Source organism: Sphaeramia orbicularis, chromosome 4 (assembly GCF_902148855.1).
Source record: "Sphaeramia orbicularis chromosome 4, fSphaOr1.1, whole genome shotgun sequence".
In the NCBI taxonomy this organism is placed as follows: domain Eukaryota; kingdom Metazoa; phylum Chordata; class Actinopteri; order Kurtiformes; family Apogonidae; genus Sphaeramia; species Sphaeramia orbicularis.
The window spans coordinates 59,692,560-59,719,194 of NC_043960.1; the positions used below are offsets into that span (position 1 = coordinate 59,692,560).

At 41.7% G+C, this 26,635-nt stretch overlaps 1 protein-coding gene and 1 long non-coding RNA gene across 2 annotated transcripts in view; both read right to left on the reverse strand.

Annotated features, from left to right (window-relative positions):
* Nucleotides 1-1,328: 1,328 nt before the first annotated feature.
* Nucleotides 1,329-22,070, reverse strand: misp (mitotic spindle positioning). Its single transcript, XM_030131652.1, is given in 10 exon segments — nucleotides 1,329-1,756; nucleotides 3,164-3,202; nucleotides 3,900-4,130; nucleotides 5,503-5,967; nucleotides 7,645-7,772; nucleotides 7,775-7,852; nucleotides 7,885-8,352; nucleotides 8,355-8,580; nucleotides 8,582-8,917; nucleotides 22,011-22,070. Coding segments are annotated over 10 exon segments (2,121 nt in total). The 3' UTR covers nucleotides 1,329-1,666.
* A 123-nt stretch (nucleotides 22,071-22,193) lies between these two features.
* Nucleotides 22,194-26,635, reverse strand: part of LOC115418700 (uncharacterized) — a 10,918-nt gene continuing 6,476 nt past the window's right edge. The window contains exons 3-4 of the long non-coding RNA XR_003935344.1: nucleotides 23,088-23,094; nucleotides 22,194-22,209 (exon numbers count right to left, since the gene is read on the reverse strand). This is a non-coding gene — a long non-coding RNA (uncharacterized LOC115418700). The remainder of the gene's footprint in view (nucleotides 22,210-23,087; nucleotides 23,095-26,635) is intronic.

Here is a 26,635-nt window from a genome sequence, read left to right on the forward strand (position 1 = left end):
ACTCCTGCCCGGTAAATTCTGTACCATTATCAGACCTCATGCATTTTATCTTTCCAAATGGAGCTATGTCTGCTATGAATTTTTCTGTAGCTTTTGTTGTGTCACTCTTTGCTTTGATAAAGTATGGAAAAATCATCCCACTGTAATCATCAGTAAATGCTATTGCATATCTGTATCCATCCTTACCTACTGGTTCTATAGGGCCACACAAATCTGTGTGTACTAGTTCTAGTACAGTTGTAGCTTTAGCATCTGCCTGTCTGTTTCTACTTTGTGTAAATTTGCCCTGAATGCATATTTCACAGTTTTGATTGGATTTGTCATTTTTCCCTTTTATGGACATCCCTTCAACTACTTTTCTAATTTTGCAACATCATCAAAATTACAATGACCAAGTATTCTATGCCATGTTTGAATATCATGACAACCACACACTTCATCAACATTTTCATCTTCCACTGTGCTAAGGTAATACAGCCTACCATACACGTCCATTTTGAACTTGGTACCGTCCTTGTTGACCAGCCAGTCATCACCGTCCCTGAAGCGGACCTCTGCTCCATTGGCTGTTGCTGTTTTGACTGAGAAGATGTTCTGTGGAAACGATGGGATGTAGAGTGCTTGCTTGAGCCTTGCTTTTACCCGTCGTCCCTCGCTGTCCAGCAAGCAGACTTCTGCGTCTCCCCTCATCTTTGCCATCCCCGCTTACCTTGGTTCCATCAGCAAGCTCGATTATGTGGTCCTCTGGTCTGAAGCTCTTGTCAACTGTTTTGAACTTTGTGGCATCATTAATAATAGACGTAGTGTCTGCTGAGAAAAAACAACTAAATGTTCAGTGTACATTTGGCTTCCCCACCCTGTAAGCACTGATAAACTGTCCAAATACAGTTTTTATCAGTGGATTGGACAACTGAGTCTCACTGAAAATTATTATATATATATTTATAGGGAATTGGATTGTTTTAATACATGAAAATATTCTTTATTTAACATTAAAAGTAAAAAAAAAAAAAAAAAAAAAAAAAAAAGCCAAATCTCATGTAAAGTTAGGGCAAAAAACTGTATTTTAATAATGGAAAATTACCGTATTTTTATGAGATGGTTATTTCTGTTGTTTAAGAGTATTTTTTCAGCACCCCTGCTGCTGGAATAATACTGTTTTTAATGTTTTGTTTTTGTTTTTTTTTTACAGTGTGAGCAGAACTTTCTGTCTAATGGATCAGCATTAAAGGCAGAAATAATGAATCACACATCAGGGCCATTTTTGGACATAATCAGGCGTACTTTGGGGCGTATCTTCCCTTTAAACAGACAGTTGGACTCTGTGACAGTTTGAAAAAGTTTTATTTTTATTCTACGTGTCACTTTCAGTTTCATACATTTGAAATCATGAAGTCAACCATCACTTCCTGTTCTGCTCTGTCCGTCACATCAAACACACAGTTTCAGCCTCGGTTCGTGTTCTACGTGAATCTGAAACAGCAGCTGGAAGGTGATTGGACGAGGGGAGGGGTTTCCATCTGAGAGGCCAATCACAGAAGCCCTTTTCCTGGACTGATGCTCGGTTTTAAAACCATTTTAAACTGAGCAAAAAGAAGAAAAATCTGATGGAGGTGGACAGTGAAGCAGCAGCGCCACAGCGCCCTCTGCAGGTGTGGGGGCGGAGTCACTGGTCCTGCTGGTTGGCGAAGACGCCAGCCTCCCATTGGAGGGCGCGTTGGTTCTTATGTCGGACGACACGAGTGGATTCCACCACCTGGAAACCGAAAGAGACCGACGACACGATAAGAACGAACAATTATGAAAATCCCAAATGTGATGATTTGTTTATTTGTTATCGCGAGATGACACGAGAAATCATTCCATAAACATGGTGACGAATGTAAATATGGTGTTGATTTACACATATATTCATTATGATTATATTTTACCCCTCTATCTCGTACTAAATTAAAAAATGATCGGGTTTCCTGGTGTGTCCACACATACCGCGGCATATTTCTTCCTCTTTGCTTGTTATAACATACGTCGACATCTGTTTTTTTAATTCACCTGGCTCTAGTTGCGAAAAAAAGGTCTTTCCATTGCAGTTTTGTGTGATATACCATTTATGCTACGCCCGACAAACCACCTCTTGCCAGCGCAAAAACTTTTAATCAATAAAAAATGAGACTTTTGGCAAAATGGTTGTTTTTCCATTAGGTACATTTTTATGCACAAGTTATATTTGCACAATGTGAGGGTCAGTGGAAAAGCGACTATTGTTTGAAAGGATAGTTTGTAGATGTAAACATTTTCATAATGTAATTTTACTTTTTTTCACTGTAAAACATAAAAGTTTGGAGTTAACATTATTTCTATGTTATGTTATTATTTTACTGGTCCGGCACCACTGCAGATCAAATTGAACTAAATGTGGAACTGAACTAAAATGAGTTTGACAGCCCTGGTCTAGAGGTTCAGTATAGAAATGTATAATATAATCAATTTTATTTCCCCTACCCCTAGTTTACCAATACTGAGGTGACGTAGCGATATTACAAAGGTCAAATACGGATAGTGTGAACCAGTTAATCTCATGTTTACATCATTTTTCTGACAGAGGAGGCCTATAGGTAGAATAATATACCAAAGGAGTCAACCTGTGTGTGTGGGGGGGGGGTGCATGAGGACCCTTCCTAGCCCATGGACTATTCCCACAGCGCACATTGCAACAAAATTCCGAAGATGCCCGAGTTACCTACTGGCTCTGTTTGTCAACACACGTTTTATTTCTGGTGGATGGAACTAAGAAACTGTTCACTGTAATGCAAGAGATTCAGCTGAGGAATGACAGACAGACGAACAGATTCATGAAACTGAGGACAGGACTGAGGACGGACAGATCTGATGAGAAATTGCTCACGAACGTCCCCCACACCTTTAACTATTTACATGAATTCACTGCTAACACCTCGCTAAAACGCTGCTAAAAGTCACACAGATCTTCCCTGTCTCTGTCACCGACTGCACTCTGCTGCTGTCTGCAGGTTTGGTGTCTATAGTCGTACTGTAATGTCAGCGTCAGTTTCGAACCCTAACCCTGACCACGCCTTTCATCTGGACAAACGGTCAAACTCCAGACGGAATCCAACGTGTTTGTGTCAAAACCGTCAAAACCCACCTCATTGTTGACGTCATCTATGGGCTGGATTCCTGCGTACTGGAAAAACAAAAACAAAAACAAACAGCCTTTAGCTCTGCTCATGGGACACACTCACACTTTCTTCTTCGGTGGTGGTTTGGCTCGTGCTTCCTGTTCCTTCCTGTCACTTCCTGTCACTTCCTGTTCCTTGCTGTCACTTCCTGTTCCTTCCTGTTCCTTCCTCTTACTTCCTGTCACTTCCTGTTCCTTCCTCTTACTTCCTGTTCCTTCCTGTCACTTCCTGTTCCTTCCTGTCACTTCCTGTTCCTTCCTCTTACTTCCTGTCACTTCCTGTTCCTTCCTGTCACTTCCTGTTCCTTCCTCTTCCTTCCTGTTCCTTCCTGTCACTTCCTGTTCCTTCCTCTTCCTTCCTGTCACTTCCTGTTCCTTCCTGTCACTTCCTGTTCCTTCCTCTTCCTTCCTCTTCCTTCCTGTCACTTCCTGTTCCTTCCTCTTACTTCCTGTTCCTTCCTGTCACTTCCTGTTCCTTCCTCTTCCTTCCTGTTCCTTCCTCTTCCTTCCTGTTCCTTCCTCTTACTTCCTGTTCCTTCCTGTTCCTTCCTCTTACTTCCTGTTCCTTCCTGTTCCTTCCTGTTCCTTCCTGTTCCTTCCTCTTACTTCCTGTTCCTTCCTGTCACTTCCTGTTCCTTCCTGTCACTTTCCTGTTCCTTCCTCTTACTTCCTGTTCCTTCCTGTCACTTCCTGTCGAACTCACCGCGCTGTCTTCCAACTTCAGCTTCGCTCGTCTGTCCTCAAAGTCCTGCAACAGAGTCTCAGTCAGACCTCGGACAGGAAGTGAGGCGGACCAGGGGGAGGGGCAGGGGGAGGGGCGAGGAGAGGACGGGGACAGTGAGGGGGACCAGGGCTGAGCCGTTACCAAGGCGACGGAGGGCTGACGGGCCACGGGCCGGGGGGGACGACCAGGACAGACTGGGTTCGGGTTTATCTGCGACAGAGGAAGGAGACGACAACGGTCACCATGGAAACAACATCCAGTCAGTCCCATCTGTCACAGACGATGGGTCACTTTCTGTTTCATCAATTTCAACCTGTTTTCATCATGTTATATTTTTTTATATTTAACCCTCTGGTATCCAGGGGCAACGTGACATCATGACTCACGTAAGGGTTGGGGTTAGGGTTAGGGTCAGACCCGGTCCAACAGACAGCCCCATGTCATGAGCCCAGTGTCCAGGTGAGTATATTAAACACACTTTAACCCTGTGGTGTCCAGGTGAGTATATTAAACACACTTTAACCCTCTGGCGTCCAGGTGAGTATATTAAACACACTTTAACCCTCTGGTGTCCAGGTGAGTATATTAAACACACTTTAACCCTGTGGCGTCCAGGTGAGTATATTAAACACACTTTAACCCTGTGGCGTCCAGGTGAGTATATTAAACACACTTTAACCCTGTGGCGTCCAGGTGAGTATATTAAACACACTTTAACCCTGTGGTGTCCAGGTGAGTATATTAAACACACTTTAACCCTGTGGTGTCCAGGTGAGTATATTAAACACACTTTAACCCTGTGGCGTCCAGGTGAGTATATTAAACACACTTAACCCTGTGGTGTCCAGGTGAGTATATTAAACACACTTTAACCCTGTGCTGTCCAGGTGAGTATATTAAACACACTTTCCACTTCCTGTTATTAAAGGTCAGAATATTTACCGTTTTGTATTTGGTCAAAATTCAAAAGTTGTTCATTTTCTGTTGTTTTTTTTCTTTTTTTCTTTTTTTAATTCTGACCCATCCACTAAAATCATCAATACTATTGAAGAAAAAAAAAAAAAAAAGTCTTTTGCATAAAAAAATACCGTTTGTTTCTATTATAAACCTGTCATTTAAAGGGTTAAAATCTGACAGTTTTTGGTGTTTCTGTTTACGGCTCCAGTTCAAACCAAACTGTGTGAAAACGTGAACATGAATGTGGGGCTGTGAGTCTGATACCAAAGGGTTAAAGGTCATATGTGGGAGGGAAGAAATACTGCAGTAATAAAAGTACTGCAGTAGTAGTACTTGACTTCCAGCCTGTCTCATCAGTTTCTGTTACTCATTACTCAACCTGATCCAGATCCACCTGGACTTTGGTCCTGATCCCCTTCAGTTACTCATTTCCTTTATAGGAGTCAAAAGTTCTCTAAAGCACATCAGCTGTTCAGGTGGCAAACATGAGGCCTGGGGGGCCAAAACCGGACCCCCTAAGGATCCATTTCAGCTCCCCTAAGGGTCCGGTCCAGCCCCCCTAAGGGTCCAGTTTACGCCCCCCTAAGGGTCCATCCATCCAATCCATCCATCGTACCTATCTTCAGGGGGGGTAGAACTGGCTGATCACCATCTTGTTGGCCTGTTCCACCAGAGGAGCAGGTGAGGAGGTGCCTGGCTGGTCCTCCTCCCTGGACTCCCTCAGCTCTCTCAGCTCCTGCTCCATCCTCAGGTCCTCCTCGATCTCCTTCTCAATGAAGTCCAGACCTCCCTGGGTTCTGGACTGGAGGCCGGTGGTCTCCAGGGTCTCCCTCCAGGACTGAGGCGTGGCCGAAGTTGGCATTGAGTAGGTGGACGAGGACGAGGAGGAAGAGGAGGTGGTTCTGGCCAGGACCCTGGAGTTGAAGGAGGAATCAGTGCCTTCAGGGTGTCGGTGAGGACAGCAGGGCAGTGGGAAGGCGTCTCCGTCCCCGGACTCAGATCTGGGTCTGTCCTCTGTCTTCAGGTCCATGTCCACCTCATCATGTGGAGGATCTCGACTGGACTGTCGCAGAACTGGAAGAAGACAGATCTGAACATCTTAGACCATCTGCACCTGTCAGTCGTATTATTTATTTCAACTGGACTCAAACTCTAGTTTCTTGGATTCAAACCTTCTCCATATTTGATCTGTCTTACTCTTTGTTGCACCTGACGACTTTGAACTTCCCAATCTCATCCTTATTTATTTAAACTATGTTCTCAGTCGGATCAGAGCCTTTCTATGTTGAGTTCAATCTGTTCGCCTCTATGCTACGTGCGTTTTCCTCTGCTTTCTCCCCACCATTAAAAGCAGGTACCTGTAGATTAAGGACCAATCCCAATTCACCCGTTGACCCCTCCCCCTCCACTTTGCACGTTCACGGTGAAGTGAAGAGGTAGGGGTGCCCCAGTTCTTGATGAGTTGGAGGGGAGGGGGCCAAGGGGGAGGGGCTGTTTGACCCTTCAAATGGAGATTTTTCAGGACCACACTACAAACAGAGGGCTATGAAAAGTCTCCCAAAATTCTGTTGGAATCATTGGCAAGATGGAAGTAAACACAACAAAAAAAGTGCAGGAGTGACGAAAGAAACACACAAATGTTCAGATTTTTTCATAAACAACTTAATCATTTGATCGTCCGTGTAGTGCCGTTTCACTGTTTTATAGATCGCATTTCTGCAGCTGATACATGCAAACCGCAGAAACATACCCCTACCCACCCTTTACAACTCTGTTTCAAGTGGTAGTGCCAAGGGGGAGGGGTAAGGGGGAGGGCCAAGGGTGGATTGGGATTGGGCCTAATGCCCGCGTTTTCACTACATGGAACCGGCTCACTCGGCTCGGCTCGACTCCACCCTGGTACCAGGTCCTATTCCTGCAGGCCCGATACAGGATTCTCCCCACTTTCCCAGTATATCTGGTCGTCAGAGCGAATGCGTGCGTTCCTTCTGTGTGCTCTGCTCACAGTTGCTGATAAACTCACTGGTTGCCTGTTGTCTGGTCAACTCCTGCTGAATGTTTGCGTCTGAACCTCCTGGACAAACCATGGTGTAGTTTTACAGACTGTCATCATGTGGATTCACCTACTGACAGATTACTGGAAAAGGGCGGGGCACACACACCACTCTGACCAATCAGAGGTCTGCAGTGTTTACACAGTGTCACCTTTAGTACTGGTCCCCAGTCCTGGAACCTCAGCGAGGTGAGACCAAAAAACTAGTACCCAGTACCAGATTCCAGGTCCTTTTTCATAATGGAAACACAAAAAGGTCGAGTCGAGGTCGAGCCGATACCACGTAGTGGAAACGCAGCATTAATTCTCCTGTTGTTGCCCTTGACACAAAGTGTTGATGAAGATCTGAGTTGTCCCAATGTATAATATGTGCTAATGCTAATGCTTAACCTTTAACCTTCATCCTGTACCTGAGGTTAGTAGAGGTGATGAAATTCTCAGTTCGGTTGAAATAGTTGAGTACGTTAACTTAAGTTCTTGGTTAGATATGAAAGTTTCTTCCACTGGTACCAGTTAGCTCAGAGCTTCGACACTTTAGGTCCTGAGAACACCTGACCTGGTTTGTTTGTGGTTTAATAAGATTGTTGGATGAAAAGAACATCGGACGGTGGAATTCTGTCAACATTTACTTCTGACCAAAACAAAAGAAACAAACATAATGAATATACTTCATCTGACACATCAATACAACCTCGGATTGGTTGAGGGTCCCACCTGGCCTCCTGAAGGTCCTCCTTCCTCTTGTTCTCCTGCTGGAACATGCAAACTCACTCTGCTCTTGTCTTTGACTTTGACGGGCGTCAGCGTCAAACGTCTGGTTTTGATCTGGACCATCTCTTCTCGCTGTTGTGCTTCAGACCTCGTGAGCGTCGCAGGACCTCCTCACGCTCCTGAGCCAACCTGATTTCTTTTTCCACGGGGTCTCGTAGGCGCTCCTGGACTGGACCATCCTGCTCTCGGTCTGGGTCTTCTCAGCTGATAACCCTTCGTCGCTGTTGTATCCTCCGCCTACATCCAGACAGGAGTCCAGGTCGTCGAACACACTGCTCTGTCGGCTCAGACTCTCCTCGGCCGGATAGACCGTCACCTTCCTCGATGCGTCGTCTGCTTCCACCTGCCGCCGCGACGAAACTTCACCACGTGGCAGCAGCGACGAGCTCAGGTGTGATTTGATCCTCAGAGGTTGGATGATCGCGTTGCGCTTTTCCTGCTCCATCTTCACAAACTGTTGCCGTGCCGCGTTGAAGTTGATCTGCTCCTGGTTGATGGTCCCAGATTCAGCTGGACGAGGAGCTTCAGGTTTGGAGTGGACAGGACCGTAGGACAGACTGAGACCTTCGTCAGTCTGTTTAGTAGACCTACTCGAGTCCAGATTCTCATCAGATATCGGGTTCTTCTTCGGCGCTTGGCTGCGGATTATCTCTGCCGAAGCTGCGTCTCCTCTTCTCGGTCCAACCACTTCCACGCCGTTCTCCGGTTCACTTTGTAGCGGGAGTCTCCGTTGCTGTCCTGGAACAGACTCCTCTGGTTTCCGGTTGCTGGATGAGGTCTGGAGTTGAAGTCCTTCTCCTCCTTCAGAGTCGCCAGCTTGGCCTGACGTTGCGGCGAAACCATCCACGCCTCGTTCCGCTCAGCTTCTGGACTCGTCGGATTCCTCCACGAACGAGTAGAAGCCGCAGTGGGAAGCCGGAGCTGCTGCAGGGGCTGCTGGGATTGCTGGGGCTGCTGGGGGTGCCACTCGTCGCTGGTAGCTGCCCCCGTCCTGTGAGACGGCGACCTGCCGGGCCTGGACCACCACATCTACAGGAGTTTCAACCTGACGGGAGGAGACAAACACCGACGAATGGCTGCGACCGACTGAGATGCCGTCGGAGGTGAAGACCGAGTCGTCGGAGTCCGGGTCGGGGGCGTCGACCTGGGGGGGGCCGGGCGATGGTGCGAAAGGTCTGAGGGCTGCAGCAGCGGAGACAGAGGCTTCAGCACCCACCTACCTTGGGGTGCTGTCCCATGGGTGGGGGGGTCCGAAGGCGGGGGTTCTGACGGAGGAAGGTGTTGAACAGAACTGGATGTTTGGAAATTAGGAGAGGTCAGGTGGGTCTGACGGTCTGACCGCCGAGAGTCTCTGAAAACGAAAAGAGAAAGAAGACGGCTGTTTTGTCTGAAACACTGACTCCAGTTTGTGTCCGTCTGGAATGTCCACCAACAAGACGCATGAAGGTAAACAAGAAAACAAAAACAGGAAAACAAAACAAAACAAGAACCAAAACTAAACAAACAAAAACTAAACAAAAACAAAAACTAAAACAAAAAAAAAACTAAAGAGTAACAAAAAACTAAAACAAAATAAAACAAAAACACAATAAACAAAAAACAGAACAAAAAAACTACATACAACACAAAAAGCAAAACAAAACACAAACCAAACAAAGTGCAAAAAAAAAAAAAAAAAAAAGCTACACAATACTAAACTAAAATAAATTAGAGTTTTGGTTTGATATTTGATTGGACGGTTTGTTCACGGCATCGTCCACTGGTTTATTCCAGTGGTTGGAGAATTCATCCAATAAACACCAGACTTCAGTGTTAACACTCCGTTTAACTCCTTAAACTCAGTTAAACTCGGTTAAACTTGTTAAACTCCATTAAACTCAGTTAAACTCAGTTTAACTCCTTAAACTCAGTTAAACCTCAGTTAACTCAGGGGTAGTCATGGCTCAGAGCAGGTTGTTCAATAACTGAAGGGTTGGCGGCTTTCGATTCCCACTGTGTTCCAGACACTTCAACGCCTCCTTCCTCCAGTGTCACTCACTCTGGTTTATGAATGCATGTGAAGTTTGGTGGTGGTGGGAGGGGCTGTTTGGTGGGAGGGGCCTTTTGGCCTGAAGTTGTAGCCACGCCTCCATCAGTCTGACCCTGACAGGAGGTGAACACAGACGGAGAGAAGGAATGAAAAATGGATCAATTATGTGAAGCACTGTGGGGCCGTGAAAAGCACTACAGAAATCAAATCTAGTTATTATTATTATTATTATTATTAGTAATTATTATAAACTTAGTTAGACCCAGTTCAACCCTTTTAATCCAGTTAAACTGATTCATAACTAAATGTGCTTGAACTTGTACCTCATGTTCCTAATGTTCTAGACCAGGTCTGTCTAACTCATGTTAGTTCTGTTCCACATTCAGCCTAATCTGATCTAACGTGGGCAGGAACCAGTAAAAGAATAGAAATTATAGGAGAAATGAACTCCAAATGTCTCTATGTTTATGAGTGAAAAAAGTAACATTTCAAAATGAAAATGTTTGCATCTATGACTGTACTTAAACAGAACATAAAAATATATGAAACCTGAAAATTCTGAGAGAAAATAAGTGCAATTTGAACAGTATTGCACCATAGTTTATCATTTCTACATGTGGCATGACAACGTACAGATCACAGTGGATCTACAATACACACAACATTTACTAACAGGCATAAGAATTATTCAGATGTTTCAGATATATCACATGTTTTGTAAAAGGCTAGTCTGTAAAATATAAACATTTTTGTGTAATTTTACTTTTTTACACTAAACAGAGACAAAAGAAAAATACACGTTTTCATTATTTATTGGTTATTCTGATAGTATTTGACTGCTCTGATCCACTTTAGACTGAAATTGACCTAAAATGACTTGAACATCCTTGATTGTTCATATCTTCAGTGTAATTTTTGCATTTCACTAATTCATCCTACAGACCAGAATGAACCTTTGGTGGGCCGGTTTTGGACCCCAGACCACATGTTTGACACCTGTGTTCTAGAAGGACGTTCTCCACCGTGGCTTCTTTCAGACTCTTTAGTTCCTGGTTTTCTTTTGTGACTCTAACGACAGTGTCTGTGGGTTCGGTTTAGTCTGAACTGCTTTGATAGTTTGGACACGTTCAGTAGTTTCTGTGTTGTTTCCAGTGTTTTCAGTTTTCAGGTGTTTGTTCGGTCATTAAAATCCTTGTTTACCTTTTATGTTGATGATGCATATTCACATGAATGTCAGTTTCATCCTGATAAAAGAACTCCAGTACAGCAGATCAAATATACGACATCATTTACAGGAAAACCAAATGAATCCCAACATAAATAGTACATTTAACCACAGAACCAAACAGACTGGATACGATACAAAATGTTTCCTATATTATAAAACAAATTTAACATCAACATTCAAAGACAATGAATGGGATTTTTCCTGTCGTTCTGTTTCCTTAAATGTGTGATATTTTTTCACTCTACTTCTAGTTTTAGTTTTCATCGACAGAGTAAAAAAAAAAAAAAAACAGAGGAGTTTGTTTTATGGAAACAGCACAAAGTACAGATAGGATAGGTTAGTACAAGAGAGAGGTGGTTACTATGGAAACAATGGTGATGGATGACAGGTCTGTTACTATGGAAACAGCATCAGGTTGTGGTTCCTGTGTTCAGTTGCCATGGAGACGATAATAAACAGCACGACGTCTGACACAAATAGATCCATTTAGCTTTATTTAATTTGTTTTTACACAGTATTTTAATTACATTTTTAATTTATTATTATTATTATTATTATTATTATTAATAATAATAATTAATAATCCTGTTCTCACATATTTAATTGTGTCTTTAATTGGTTAAATACTGTCTTTATTGATCGGCTCAGAATTCCTTCAGTTCAGTTTCGGCCGTTTTTTCGCTGACCACAGTAAATTAAACGTCTGTTTTCCACAGTTTGATAAAGAACTTTGTCAGCTGAACTGAATCTGAACTGAATCTGAACTGAATCGTTGAGCAGGTTTTGGTTTCAATGTGCAGAACTTTGTCTCCACTTGCATTTAATGGTTTAAAGGAAAGGACGGAGGAATGACAGTAAAGTTTATCAGAACGGATGGATCTGCGATAACAGGGTGTCGTAAAGCGCAGTGTACACGTTTCTATGGTAACCACAGGTGAGAGATTCACTGATGGTATTTACCACTGTATTTACTGGAGGTGTGTGTGTGTGTGTGTGTTGTGTGTGTGTGTGTGTGTGTGTGTGATAAGACACCACTCCTCCACAGTCTGTTGAACGCTGATAAAACAGTCTGTTAAATATCAGTTATTAAGAAAGAGACGGACGATAAACGACACGAAAAGACCTCCATAAAGAAGAAGAAGAAGAACAACTACTACTAGTACTACAATAATAATAACAACAACTACAATAACAACTACTACTACAATAATAACAACTACAATAACAACAACTACAACAACAATAACAACAACAATAATAATAAAAACAATAACAACTACTACAATAATACCAACAACAATAATAATAATAATGAAAACAGCAATAATAACAATAAGAAGAAAAAGGAAAAAAGAAATAAAGAAGGAAAAGAAGAAGAAAAGAAGGAAAAAAGAAAAGAAGAAGAAAAGAAGGAATATAACTGTCTATATATAATCAAATAGAACAGTATAATTATAGTTTATAGTAAAGTACAGCCATAATTTTACCAGAATGAAGTCGTAATATTTCAAGAATAAAGTTGTAGTTTTAAAAAAACTCATAATTTAATGAAAATGTCGTACTTTTATGAGATTAAAGTTGTAATACTGTGAAAATAAATTCTCAATACTGCGATAAAAGTCCTCATTTCTAAATCTTAAACCTTAATTCTTGTTGATGACAGTTTCCAGTTACAACGAACGCCACAAACGAAGCATCAACTTTCACTTCTGTTGGAGCGGACGACTAATGCTAAGTGTAGATGGTGGGCGGGGCTAATAGTCTCAGTATTTGGTGGGCGGGGCTAATAGTCTCAGTATTTGTCCTTTGTGTTTGAACCCCAAATGAAAGTGGAACCTCCCAGAATGTTCCAGTTCTACATGATCAGACCAGTGGGAACGACTGGATTCTGGTGAAGGATGATATTTTTACACCTGTTTTTAAATTACGATGTTATTCTTGTAAAATTATGGCTTTATTTTTCAAATATGACGACTTTAATCTGATAAAAGTACGTCATTATTTTTGTTAAATTGTGAGGTTTTTTTTATTATGACTTTATTCTCATAATATTATGACTTTTTTTGCCTTTAATCTCATAAATTAGGGGTTTTATTCTCAGTACTTTAGCCTTTATTCTCACAGTTACAGGTGTTTTTATTTCTGTATGTGTTTTTATTTCTGTATGTCCCTAAAACTCTGTCGTATAAACTAGTATTTTCTACGTAAAATAATAATGTTTTCCTTCTCTAATCCGTAGATAATATAGTTTAATTTTAATAAACCTGATCAGTCTATTTTTCAGATAATTGGACTTAAATCAGACATTTTAACCCAATAATCAGTGGAATTTTCTTCTTGTTGAATATGTTTCTACTGAAGGAACAGTCTGTTCTGTCTTTGATCAAATCTCACAGTTTAAATTATTCATTTATTTCTTAAAATAACTTTCCCTGCTGCGTTTTGAACATCTTTGCCCTTCTGTGTCTGTATTCTGTGTCTTTTCTTGAATCAGCTGACTCTTACGTTAGCAGGTTCATCCACCTCTGCCTCTGACCTCACACATTTATGGGTTTCTTCACCCACTTTTGGTGTTAATTCCAGTTTTCCAGTTCCAGGTCAGGTCTGGGACCCAAAAACCTAAATAAAACCGGTTCTAAACTGTCAAAGTTAGTTCTGTTCTTACCTGAGCTGTGTTTCCTGTCTGCACCGACCAACGAACGAACGAATGAACAACAACTGAACTGAACTGAACTGATGAGACAAAGGTCAGCTTCTGACGGCCTGCATAAGGCCCCGCCCACCTCACAGGAGGCTCCGCCCACCTCACATGGGTGAACACATGGTTAAAACTGAGACGCTCTGCAGAAATGTGTTTGAAAATCTATAATTGATATAATATAATATATATTATATTATATTATATTATATTATATTATATTATTATATTATATTATATATATAAATGTAATACATGTCCAGGGTGTACCCTGCCTTCGCCCCTATGTAGCTGGGATAGGCTCCAAGCGACCCCCATGACCCTAGAGAGGATAAAGCGGGTTCAGAAAATGAATAATGTAATATAATATAATATAATATAATAAATAATATATCAGGGGTTCAGGTTCCACATTCAGACCATATAAAGTCAAATAAGACAGAATAAACTATAAATAATGATAAAAACAAATGATTCTTTATGTTTGTTTGTTTTTGTTTTTTTTTTTTGGGGGGGGGGGGGGGCAGTAGGCTCATGATGACTTGTTTGAAAAAGGTTGTCAAACACTGCTCTAAAAAGTCAAATAAAGGGACTGTTTCCTCTTGTATAAATGTGGATCCTAGACTGGATGGAACAAATGAAAAACATCATTTAATGAAAAGCAAGAACAGGTGTCCCTTTAAGAAGCAGAGGTCCAGCTGTAGAGACCTTCCACTGTCTTAATATGGGTTTAAATCTGTTTTCATAATTGGGTTTTGATGTCTATCAGATCAGCACCAACATACTCTAACCCAGGGTTCTAAACTCCTGTTCTTTCAGGTTCCACATTCAGTCTGATCTGATCTGCAGTGGACCCACCCAGGAAAAGAAGAACAGAATAAACTAGAAATAATGACAACTGCAGATTATTCTTTGTTTAGTTTAAAAAACAAAAAAAACATTAAATTATGAAAATACTTTTATAAACTATCCAAACAAAACAGATGTGAATAACCTGAAAAAAATCTGACATTTCTTCTGAAAAATCAGTGTAATTTTCTCAGTCTTCTTCCTCCACTTCTCATTAGTCCATGTGCATTCTGGATCAGATCTCCAAAGACACTAAACACTGAGGAACAGGAAGAAAAGAGTTCAAACTGGACTGAATTTAATACAGACATTTCAGGTTGGACACATTTGTTCAGGTTAGTCACATTTTATTGGTACAGAGATTTGGAAAAGGAAATATTTTCAGAATTTAATGTGATTTTTTGCACTAAAACAAAGACAAACATTTGCAGTTGTCATTATTTACAGACATAATGTCATATTATTTTTTCCATCAAACCCATAGTAAATCTGCAGTGGTTCTTCTGTGTGGGTTCTTCTGCTGTTCTTATTGGACTGTAGATCAGATTGGTCTGGATGTGGAACCCACACTAACATGAGTTCCACAGCCTGGACTGTGGAATTTATACACTTTGGAAATTCATCCCAGGGGTGGGAGTGGAACCTTTGGGGGGGGGGGGGGGGGGGGGGGGGGGGGGGGACTCATTTGGGCCCCAGGATGCATGTTTGACAGCCCTGCTATAAAATATCCTGTTGTGAAATGTCCTGTTTTCTTTGTAGATTTCCATCAGGCTCTGGATATTTGGAACCAGAGCAGCGACCAAAAATGAACACTTTTATAAGATTCACTTTTTAGCGCCTTTTTTTTTTTCCAAAAACCCTTACTTCTAAAACTATGACAACAAATGACCCGCTTCCAAATCACATTCTACAGATAAATAAGAAAAACCTGACACCTGTGGAATGTTTCTTAAAGTGAGCATGCTCAGATGGAGAGTCCAAACCCAGAAGGTTCTGAACATGTTCCAGCAAAATAAAGGTGTGCTTGGTACAAGGCCAACACTGTTTCATGTCTTTTCTGCTCTCATTTAAATGTTTGATGACATATAAATGAGTTCTCCAACCGTTTAGGAACTGATTCTAGAACTAGAGGACAGACTAGAACCTTATGACTCCAACACTTCAGACCAGTGGCAAAAACAAAAGAGCACATCTAGGAGGACTGACGAATGTGAAAGAAATGAACTAAAACCTTTGAAAACCACATAAAGCCTTACATTTTGACCATCAGAGGACGTCGGACAAAACCTGAATTAAGGCTTAAAAAAAATTAAAATACCTCTTAAAACCCTTCTTCATACCTCAACACTTAAATAAACCATTTTAAACCATATTCCAGATCCAGTCCAAATATGGATTTTCACACACTTACTACTTGACCATCGGACGATGTCGGAAACTTTTTTTTAAAAAACTAGAAACAACCTAAACACCTCCTGGAACCCTTTTAAATACCTAAGCCATTAAAACAATTTTTTCCAAAGGCATCAGTGAAGGATTTCTGAGGTATTTAAATGTGTTTCAACCCATTTTTTTTGAGGGGGGGTTATCAGCGCCCCCCGGTGGTCAATATAAGGCTATAGTATGTGCTCCAAAAAATGAATTCTGGTCATGTTTTTAATACCTTTGAAAACAGTTCTAAATGGTTCCAAAGGCATCAATGAAGGATTTCTGAAGTATTTAAAACACTTTCAACCCATTTTTTAGGTGGTCATCAGCGCCCCCCGGTGGCTGAACATAATGTAACATCAACATATGTGCTCCAAAAAATGAAATTCTGGTCATATGTGAAATACCTTTAAAACAGTTCTAAATGGTTCCCAAGGCATCATTAGATGATTGTTGAGGTATTTAAACGTGTTTCAACCCTTTTTTAGGGGGGGGGGGGGGGGGGGGGGTCATTAGCGCCCCCTCGTGGTCAAACATGAGGCTATAGTATGTGCTCCAAAAATGAAATTCTGCTCATATTTTTTAATACCTTTGAAAACAGTTCTAAATGATTCAATCTTCATCAATAAATGATTTCTGAGCAATTTAAACCTTTTTCAACCCATTTTTTTGAGGGGGGGGTCATCAGCGCCACCCGGTTGTCAAACATAAGGCTAATAGTATGTGCTCCAAAAAAAAATTCTGCTCATATTTTAAATACCTTTAAAACAGTTTTAAATGGTTCCAAAGGCATTAATAGATGATTTCTGAGGAATTTGAACCTTTTTCAACCCATTTTGAGGGGGGTCATCAGCGCCCCCCAGTGGTCAAACATAAGATTATAGTGTGTGCTCCAAAAACTGAAATTCTTGTCACATTTTTAAATATATTTAAAAACAGTTCTAAACGGCTCCAAAAGCATCAATAAATGATTTTGGAGGAATTTAAAACATTTTAAACCTATTTTGAGGGGGGGGGGGGGGGGGGGGGGGGGGGGGGGGGGGGGGGGGGGGGTGGGGGGGGGGGGGGGGAGTCATCAGCGCCCCCTGGTGGTCAAATATAAGGCTATAGTATGTGCTCCAAAAAATGAAATTCTGGTCATATTTTTTAATACCTTTGAAAACAGTTGTAAATAGTTCCAAAGGCATCAATGAAGGATTTCTGAGGTATTTAACTGTGTCAAACCATTTCTTTTTTTTTTTGGGGGGGTGGGGGGGGGGGGGGGGGTGGGGGGGGGGGGGTCATCAGCGCCCCCCAGGGTCAAACATGAGGCTATAGTATGTGCTCCAAAATTAAAATTCTGGTCACATCTGTAAATATATTTAAAAACAGTTCCAGTTCAAAATGGTTCCATAATAATTTGATTGATTGATGTATTTATTTTGAACATGAATGTCAAACAGAAGAAAATAAATAAACAAAACACTTAAACATAAGTCATATAATACATATTCAAAAAGGAGTCAGAAGAAGTATAACTTATAACTCCACCCCTTCTCCTTATATAATTAATAATTAATCACCTTCCTGGTCTAATCAGATCTATACTCTATGACATAATGTGACTGATACTGACGAGGAAATAATGGTTTGTGGCTTAAATTATTATGACAAATATAATATGATTTATATAAACACATAATACATAACCATATACGTAAACATATTCATACACAGATCTATACACACATATACACACACATATATACACACACATACACACCTATACATACATATCACACACACACATCCTTGTCCATCTTAGAACCCCCAGTGCCCCCCCCCCCCCCCCCCCGTACGTCTTGTGTCTTTGTTCGTCTTTTTAGTTCTTTCCTTCGGTCGTTGCTTTAACTCTATATAAATCTGTTCCACAGTCTCACCCCTCTGACACAAACACAAAACCCTCCTAGTCGTGCGTATTAAGGAATTTTAAAGTTAATTTTCCCCCTTAAATCATACCCCCCCCATGAATACTGAATACTTTCTGTATATTTGTTGGTAATAGATTACTTTTGTCTCAGTCCATTATTGGAGCTGTTTGATGGTCCACAGTGTCTGTGAACTGGAGTCATTCTGACTGTCAGAATAATGAGTGTGTGTTCCTGGTAGACAACAGTAGATGATCCTCTGCTCTTTTTGAATAAGTAGCTGTGTGAGCTCTGGTAGTTTGAACCCCAGACCTCAGCCCAGTCCTGTAAATATGGTGAAACTAGGGAACAGTACAGAGTGGGAAGTCACTTCTGATCCAAACCTTCTTTGCTTTATTATTATTTCGATGCTTCTGCAGACTTTAGTTTGTACATGTTTGATATGTGCTTTCCAACTGATTCTGTCATCATGGTTACCCCCAGAAATTTATTTCATCACTTCTCTATTTCAATTCTGTCTATTTTTATTGTTACCTGTGAATTATTTCTACAATTACCAAATATTATTATTTTTGTCTTGCTAAGATTTAATGACAACCTGTTTCTGTCAACCACATTTTTACTTTGTTCATTTCTGTAGTGACTTCCTCCTGTAATTTGTAAGTTATCCCCAGAGCAGAAAATATTTGTATCATCAGCAAAGAACACAAAGTGCAATACCTTAGAAATTTACATATTTCATTTATATACAAAGAAAAAATTTAGGACCCAATACTGACCCCTGGGGGACCCCACAAGCAATGTCCAAACATGAATCCAGTCCCCCAGTTTCCCAAACTGCCGTCTGCCACTTAAAGAACTTTGGACCCAGTCCAGCACAGTCCCCCTTATGCCATACCGTTCCAGTTTAGTGAGGAATATTTTATGGGTGATGGTGTCAGGCTTTTTTTAAATCAATAAATATTCCAGTGGCATATTGTTTATTATCTATAGCATTTGTGGTTTCTGCTGTTGCCTCAGTTGTTGCCAGTGCTGTTGCTGTTTGTCCTGAACTCGTACTGATTCTCTGACAGTTTTTGCTTTTCTACGAATGCGTCCAGTCTGTTGTTGAAAAGTTTTTCCAATATTTTGAAAACTGTGGCAGTAAGGAGACAGGTGTGTACTCTGTGAACAGGTGTTTGTTTCCAGCCTTGTACAGAGGTTTGACTTTAGCTCTTTTCACTGTATGAAATGAACTGGTTTGAAATGATCAGTTACATTTGTAGGTTAGTGTTTGGAAATCCCCTCAATGACCTTTTTACACCAGTGACATATTAACATCATTAAAGTCGACAGTTTGTTCTTACATTTTCTAACAATATTAACAATTTCATTTTCATCTGCTGCTTTTAGAAACATGAGCACTGGTTTCTTTCTGATAAATGTTCTCCATATTTCCCTGGATCATGGATTTTCTTGCAAGATCCGGTCCTACATTTACAAAGAATTCATTCAAACTATCCACCTGTTTCATGTGATAGTTTTAATATCCTTATCAATAAAATACTGAGGCAGACTATTATGGCTAGATCCATTTTTTTATATTGTTTAGTATATTCAGATAGCTTTAATGTTATTTTGTTATCATCTAATATCCTCTTGTAATAATCTTTCTTACTTACCCTTATAATATTAGTTAATTTTTTTATATTTTTATATCAGTTCTCTGTCTTATGAAATCTCTGTAAAGTTTATTTTTCTTTTTGCAGGCATTTTGCCTTTTGTTATCCATGGGCAATGAGCATATGATAGTTTTCTGTTCTATTTCTTAACTGGACGATGTTTATCATATAGGAGGTAAATATTCTTAGGAACTCATCATACACAAGGTGAACATCTTTTTTCCTGTGAATGGTATCCCAGTTATACTCCAATAATTCCTGTTTAAGTCTGTGTATGGATTTGTCGATTTGACTCGTCTATATCCCGTTTGTTTGTTTAACTTGTTTCTACATTTGATGTCATAGACTGTGAACACTAGCAAATGCTCACTGATGTCATTAATTAAAAGTTTGTATTATTATCAACGTCATTGGTGAAAATATTATCAATGTGAGTGGCCCGTGGATGGAAGTGTGCTGGGTCTGCCGATGTTTGGAAACAGGCTCATACTTTATATTATTCATAAATTCCTCTGTAGTTTTCTTGTTTGTAGTTTTGTTGTAGTTTTCTAATACCTCAGTAGGTAAATGAAACTTAAACATTTCAACCATCTTCCAGGACCAGTCCGTATGGTATTTTCACACAGACTATAGTCCGTACTACTCGACCATCGGGCGCTGTCGGAAAACACCTGAATAAAAGCTTCAAACAACCTCGAAGGGTTTGGTCTGGTTTGGTTTGGTTTGGTTTGGTTTGGTTTGGTCTGGTTTGGTCTGGTTTGGTTTGGTTTGGTTTGGTTTGGTCTGGTTTGGTTTGGTTTGGTTTGGTCTGGTTTGGTCTGGTTTGGTTTGGTCTGGTTTGGTTTGGTTTGGTCTGGTTTGGTTTGGTTTGGTTGGTTTGGTTTGGTTTGGTCTGGTTTGGTTTGGTCTGGTTTGGTCTGGTTTGGTTTGGTTTGGTCTGGTTTGGTTTGGTTTGGTCTGGTTTGGTCTGGTTTGGTTTGGTCTGGTTTGGTTTGGTTTGGTCTGGTTTGGTTTGGTTTGGTTTGGTCTGGTTTGGTTGGTTTGGTTTGGTTTGGTCTGGTTTGGTTTGGTCTGGTTTGGTTTGGTCTGGTTTGGTTTGGTCTGGTTTGGTTTTGGTTTGGTTTGGTCTGGTTTGGTTTGGTGTGTTTGGTCTGGTTTGGTTGGTCTGGTCTGTGGTTCTTTTGGTTTGGTTTGGTTTGTGTGGTTTGGTCTGGTGTGGTTTGGTGTGGTTTGTCTGGTGTGGTTTGGTGTGGTTTGGTTTGGTTTGGTCTGGTTTGGTTTGGTCTGGTTTGGTTTGGTGTGGTTTGGTCTGGTGTGGTTTGGTCTGGTTTGGTTTGGTTTGGTCTGGTTTGGTTTGGTTTGGTTTGGTGTGGTTTGGTCTGGTGTGGTTTGGTCTGGTGTGGTGTGGTGGTTTGGTGTGGTTTGGTCTGGTGTGGTTTGGTGTGGTTTGGTTTGGTCTGGTTTGGTTTGGTGTGGTTTGGTCTGGTGTGGTTTGGTCTGGTGTGGTTTGGTTTGGTTTGGTTTGGTCTGGTGTGGTTTGGTCTGGTTTGGTCTGGTTTGGTTTGGTCTGGTTTGGTTTGGTTTGGTTTGGTCTGGTTTGGTCTGGTTTGGTTTGGTTTGGTCTGGTTTGGTTTGGTTTGGTCTGGTTTGGTCTGGTTTGGTTTGGTCTGGTTTGGTTTGGTTTGGTTTGGTCTGGTTTGGTTTGGTCTGGTTTGGTTTGGTCTGGTTTGGTCTGGTTTGGTCTGGTTTGGTTTGGTCTGGTTTGGTTTGGTTTGGTTTGGTCTGGTTTGGTTTGGTGTGGTTTGGTGTGGTTTGGTGTGGTTTGGTGGGTTTGGTTTGGTTTGGTTTGGTTGGTTTGTGGTTTGGTCTGGTGTGGTTTGGTGTGGTTTGGTCTGGTGTGGTTTGGTGTGGTTTGGTTTGGTTTGGTCTGGTCTGGTTTGGTTTGGTCTGGTTTGGTTTGGTGTGGTTTGGTGTGGTTTGGTCTGGTGTGGTTTGGTGTGGTTTGGTTTGGTCTGGTTTGTTTTGGTGTGGTTTGGTCTGGTGTGGTTTGGTCTGGTGTGGTTTGGTGTGGTTTGGTGTGGTTTGGTCTGGTGTGGTTTGGTGTGGTTTGGTCTGGTTTGGTTTGGTGTGGTTTGGTCTGGTGTGGTTTGGTCTGGTGTGGTTTGGTGTGGTTTGGTTTGGTTTGGTTTGGTCTGGTGTGGTTTGGTCTGGTTTGGTTTGGTGTGGTTTGGTCTGGTGTGGTTTGGTGTGGTTTGGTGTGGTTTGGTCTGGTTTGGTGTGGTTTGGTGTGGTTTGGTTTGGTTTGGGCTTTTCTGTTTGTCTAAATGCTGACCCTTTTTGGTTACTCTGAATTTTTGCCTGTTTGCTCAGACATTTGTTTACCTGTTTGTTTATCTGTTTGTTTATCTCTTTCATCTGTTTGTTTACCTGTTTATTTATGTTTATTAATCAGTTTGTTTATCTGTTTGTTTACTCATTTGTTTACCTGTTTATTTACCTGTTTGTTTACCTTTGTGTCTTTGGTCTCACCTTTCCGTCCTGGTCCAGACTGTGACACAGAACCTGCCATGGAGCCGTGTACCTGAACATCCTGGACCTGAACTGGTCTGAACTGGATTAAACTGGTCTGAACTGGACCTGAACTGGGCTGAACTGGTTTGAATTGGTCTGAACTGGACCTGAACTGGACCTGAACTGTCTAAACTGGTCTGAACTGTTTGAACTGGGCTCAACTGGTTGAACTGGTCTGAACTGGTTTGAACTGGTCTGAACTGGTCTGAACTGGTTTGAACTGGTCTGAACTGTTCCTACAGGTTCTGATGATGATGATGATGATGGTGATGATGTCACATCCTCCTCCAGCAGGAACCAATCACCATCGACCCTGAAACACAGACGCTCATATCACAGACCTACTAATGATCAGTGAAAGTATTGATGGATTATTGATCAGAAGTCAGGGTTAGTTCAGCCATGGGGCTGACAGATGCTCTGGTGCATCATGGGAACTGTAGGATTTTAGGCTAAAAGGCAAGATTTAACATCAATACGTAGGTTTTTTCCTTTTAAACGGATCAGTTTATTCTGTAAATTAATTAAATTTAATTAATTATAAATAAATTCTATCAATTCTAATAATTCAAATGTAAATAAAACTCTAACAGATGGTTTAATGTTCAGAATGTCAGATTTGAAGTAAATGAAGGTTTTTATGATGAAAAAGAAAACTACAATATAACTCTACTGAAGTGAAACGTCCAGGTTCATTTGTGTGATTCATGCCTTATACGATCAATAGTTTTTATTGATTAAATCTGTCTGAGTGAATAATGTTTCAAATGTTTTATCTGAATTAACTCTGAAACTTTAAACTCAAAAACACACGTAAACAACAGAACAAACATGGAACGGTTTGACCTCATAACAAACGTCTGCATCAGTACGAGACCTGTCAATCACAGACGGCAGCGTCCAATCAGGAGTCCGGGGGCGGGGCTAGACACTTTCCATTTAGAGTTTACAGATGATTGATGTTCTGATCAATAAACATGATCAGATACAAAACTGATCACACACACACACACACACACACACTCACCTGCGGACGCTGAGCTCCAACAGCGAACGGACGACACTGAGGACGCCGCTGTGTGTGTGTATGTGTGTGTGGGGGTGGGGTGGGGGGGGTGGGGCAGTGTGTGTTGTTTATGTCTGTGCGTTGGTGTGTGTTAAGTGTGTCTATGTGTGTGTGTGTTTTGGGGGGTCAGTGTGTGTGTTTTCATGTGTGTATCATGTGTGTCAGTGAGTGTTTATGTGTGTGTGTTGCTGAGCAGTAGAATTTGTCAGGAATGCTGCTGACCAACAGAAACACACACACAATGACAACCACGCCCACCACACAAAAACACACACAGACACACTAACACAGATACACAAAGACAAAAACACACACAGACACACACTAACACAGATACACAAAGACAAAAACACACACACATACACATATACACACACACACACACACACACACACACACAAACACAGATACACAAACACAAAAACACACACAGACACACACTAACACAGATACACAAACACAAAAACACACACAGACACACACTAACACAGATACACAAACACAAAAACACACACAGACACACTAACACAGATACACAAACACAAAAACACACACAGACACACACCAACACAGATACACAAAGACAAAACAACACAGACACACACTAACACAGATACACAACACAAAAACACACACAGACACACACTAACACAGATACACAACACAAAAACACACCAGACACACTAACACAGATACACAAACACAAAAACACTCAGACACACATTAACACAGATACACAAACACAAAAACACACTCAGACACACACTAACACAGATACACAAACACAAAACACACTCAGACACACATTAACACACACAAAAACAGACACACTATTTTTTTCTTATAGTGGATAATTTTTGGGCTTTTCTCTTTTTTTTATAGTGGATAATCTTTTGGGCAGTTGCACCTCTGGGCCACCACAACTGTCAGATGCTTTTTAAACTATGATAAAGTAGATGTTGGTTGACGTTCCGGTCGCAGATTATTCCACAGATTTGGTCCACCATATTTCAGAGAATACTGACAGACAGAAGTTCGACAGTACAGAAGATTAAATGTGCTTGAGTATCGTGTAGGATTGGAATAACAAAGGACAACAAAAGAAATTCTGAAAAACTTTAGGAAGAATATGAGTTAAGTGACCATATTTGGACATGAAGACGCAGGTCTGGTAAACGTTCACATCAAAAACCGAGAGACGTTTGAATTTTCTGAAGAGGAGCAGATGAGTGGAGTCTGTTCCATCCTGGTTTCCTCAGTAAACACTCTGCTTCCTTCTTCTCTGGTTCCGTCCTCCAGGTGGCGGCCTGGAGCCTCAGTCAGCAGGTTACCATGACGACAGGAGGTGGCTGCCAAACATCCCAGGCCTGCACATTAAAACCAGGACGACGGGATGAGATGCACAAGGGGTGGGGGGAGGGGTGGGGGTGGGCTGACGCTGGCTGCAGTGGGTAGGAGGTCAAAGGTCATGGAGGTGATTTACGGTCCCGCTGTGAGATGAATAAACCAACACAGACACAGCTTTAATGAAAGTTTAACAGACGACGAACAGAAACAGACCTGAGACGAAACCTGCAGTCGAAAAAGACACGAGACAAAAGGAGGTGGAAATTATAGAAGGACGTAAACGACAAAAAACCTCCGTCTAATACTGAGGAAAAATACAGTCAGTCCTGTTTGAACGGTTTTATGAGTCACCAGGTTTGAAAAGTGAACAACCTTTATTCTCATATATATATACATATATATATATATATGCTTTATTACTTGTATATATCCTTATACCTTGTATATATATCCTTTATTATGTGTATATATTTTATACTTTGTATATCCCTTAAAACCTTTTATATATGAATCTGAACCTGTAGACCACATCAGGACCACCTGAACCTGTAGACCACATCAGGACCACCTGAACCTGTAGACGCCTACAGTCACATGACCTCCTTTAAACTCGTATCGCCTTCGCTGCTGTCGTTGCCGCTTCGTCACTATGGCGACCGTCGGCAGATCAGTTCAGGTCTGTTGGTGAAGACCCTGAGCAGCTGAGCAGAGGCGGGGCTGTGGGAGGGGTCTGTGGGGGAGAGGGCGGTTCCGGGGGGGGTGGACCTTGGATGGACTCACCTGGGGCCTCATGTATACAGACTTGCGTGGATTTCATACTGAAACCTGCCGTACGCCCAAATCCAGAAAAGTCCGAACGCACAAAAAATCCAGATGTATAAAACTGTGCGTACGTCCGAATCCACGTACACGTCCTTTATTCATCCTAATCAGCTGGAATTGAGCGCATATGTTGGACTACCTGACTCCTCCCTCTCCACGCCCACATTTAAATATGCAAATCAGTATAAACGGGGTCTGCAGGTGGGATTCCCTCTGGGATTCCCCTGTCTGCAGGATCAGACGATGACGTCAAGGTGGACGCGAAGCGGAGGATGAAACAGGAGGATGAAGAAAAGAGACGAACTGAGACTGTTTGAGGAAAGTCGCTGATATTGTGACACTTTTCTCACAGGACTGATGCGGATCACCCCCAAGATAAATATGTATTTAGTGTTAGTGTCAGTCACACATGAGTTCATTCTACAGGTCATCCACAGTCTGATCACAGATAAACTAGATAAAGGTTCATGTGTGATCATGTCAGGAAATCACAGACTGACTCCTGTTTAATCACTCCAGGATCCTCCTCCTGTCACAGAGGCTTCTGTTGACTAACACCGGTCCTCCGGTCCACCACAGCCCACTGCTGATGCCCGTCCGACCAACATGGGTCTGAACTGACCCGAGTCACCAGAGGACATCGTGAGGACAATGGGCGGAGTCAATGAGTGACTGGACCGACTAATAAATGTTCTCACAGACATGAACACTATATTTTCAACCAATGAATTCTGGGTCCTTGTCTCCTTATACGGTTGTTGCTTAATGTCCTCCCAGGCAGGATTGGCTCTGATGGGTCCAGGGTTGGTTCTGGTTCTGGTTCTGGTTCTGGTGGTGGATGTGCTGCTCAGACAGTAGGATGACGTGTTTGTGTGTTCATTGTTCTTCTGTGTATCTCCGATGTGCCCATCAATCAGAGGAATGGCCTTTTCACATTATTAACAGTTTCCCAGTATCACCTCTAAGTGTCTCCAAAGGTTCCAAACACTAGAAACGTGCGTACGCCAGCTACGGAGTTGGCGTGAAGGAGCACACATTTCCACGGTCATTTCACTCTGGGTTTAGACAACGCCACTCAACACAAACCGCTCTATTAAAAGTGTCTAGTAACATCCTGATGGCGGCTGACTCCGGGAAATCCACGGTCTTGGTCCTGCTAGATCTGTCCTCGGCCTTTGACACAGTGGACCATCCCATAATGATTGAGAGACTGAGGGACCTGGTAGGGATGTCAGGTCCTGTGCTAGACTGGTTCTCCTCTTACCTGACCGGCAGAAGCTTCAATGTGTCAATAAACACTTCCAATCTGACTCAGCGGATCTACTGTG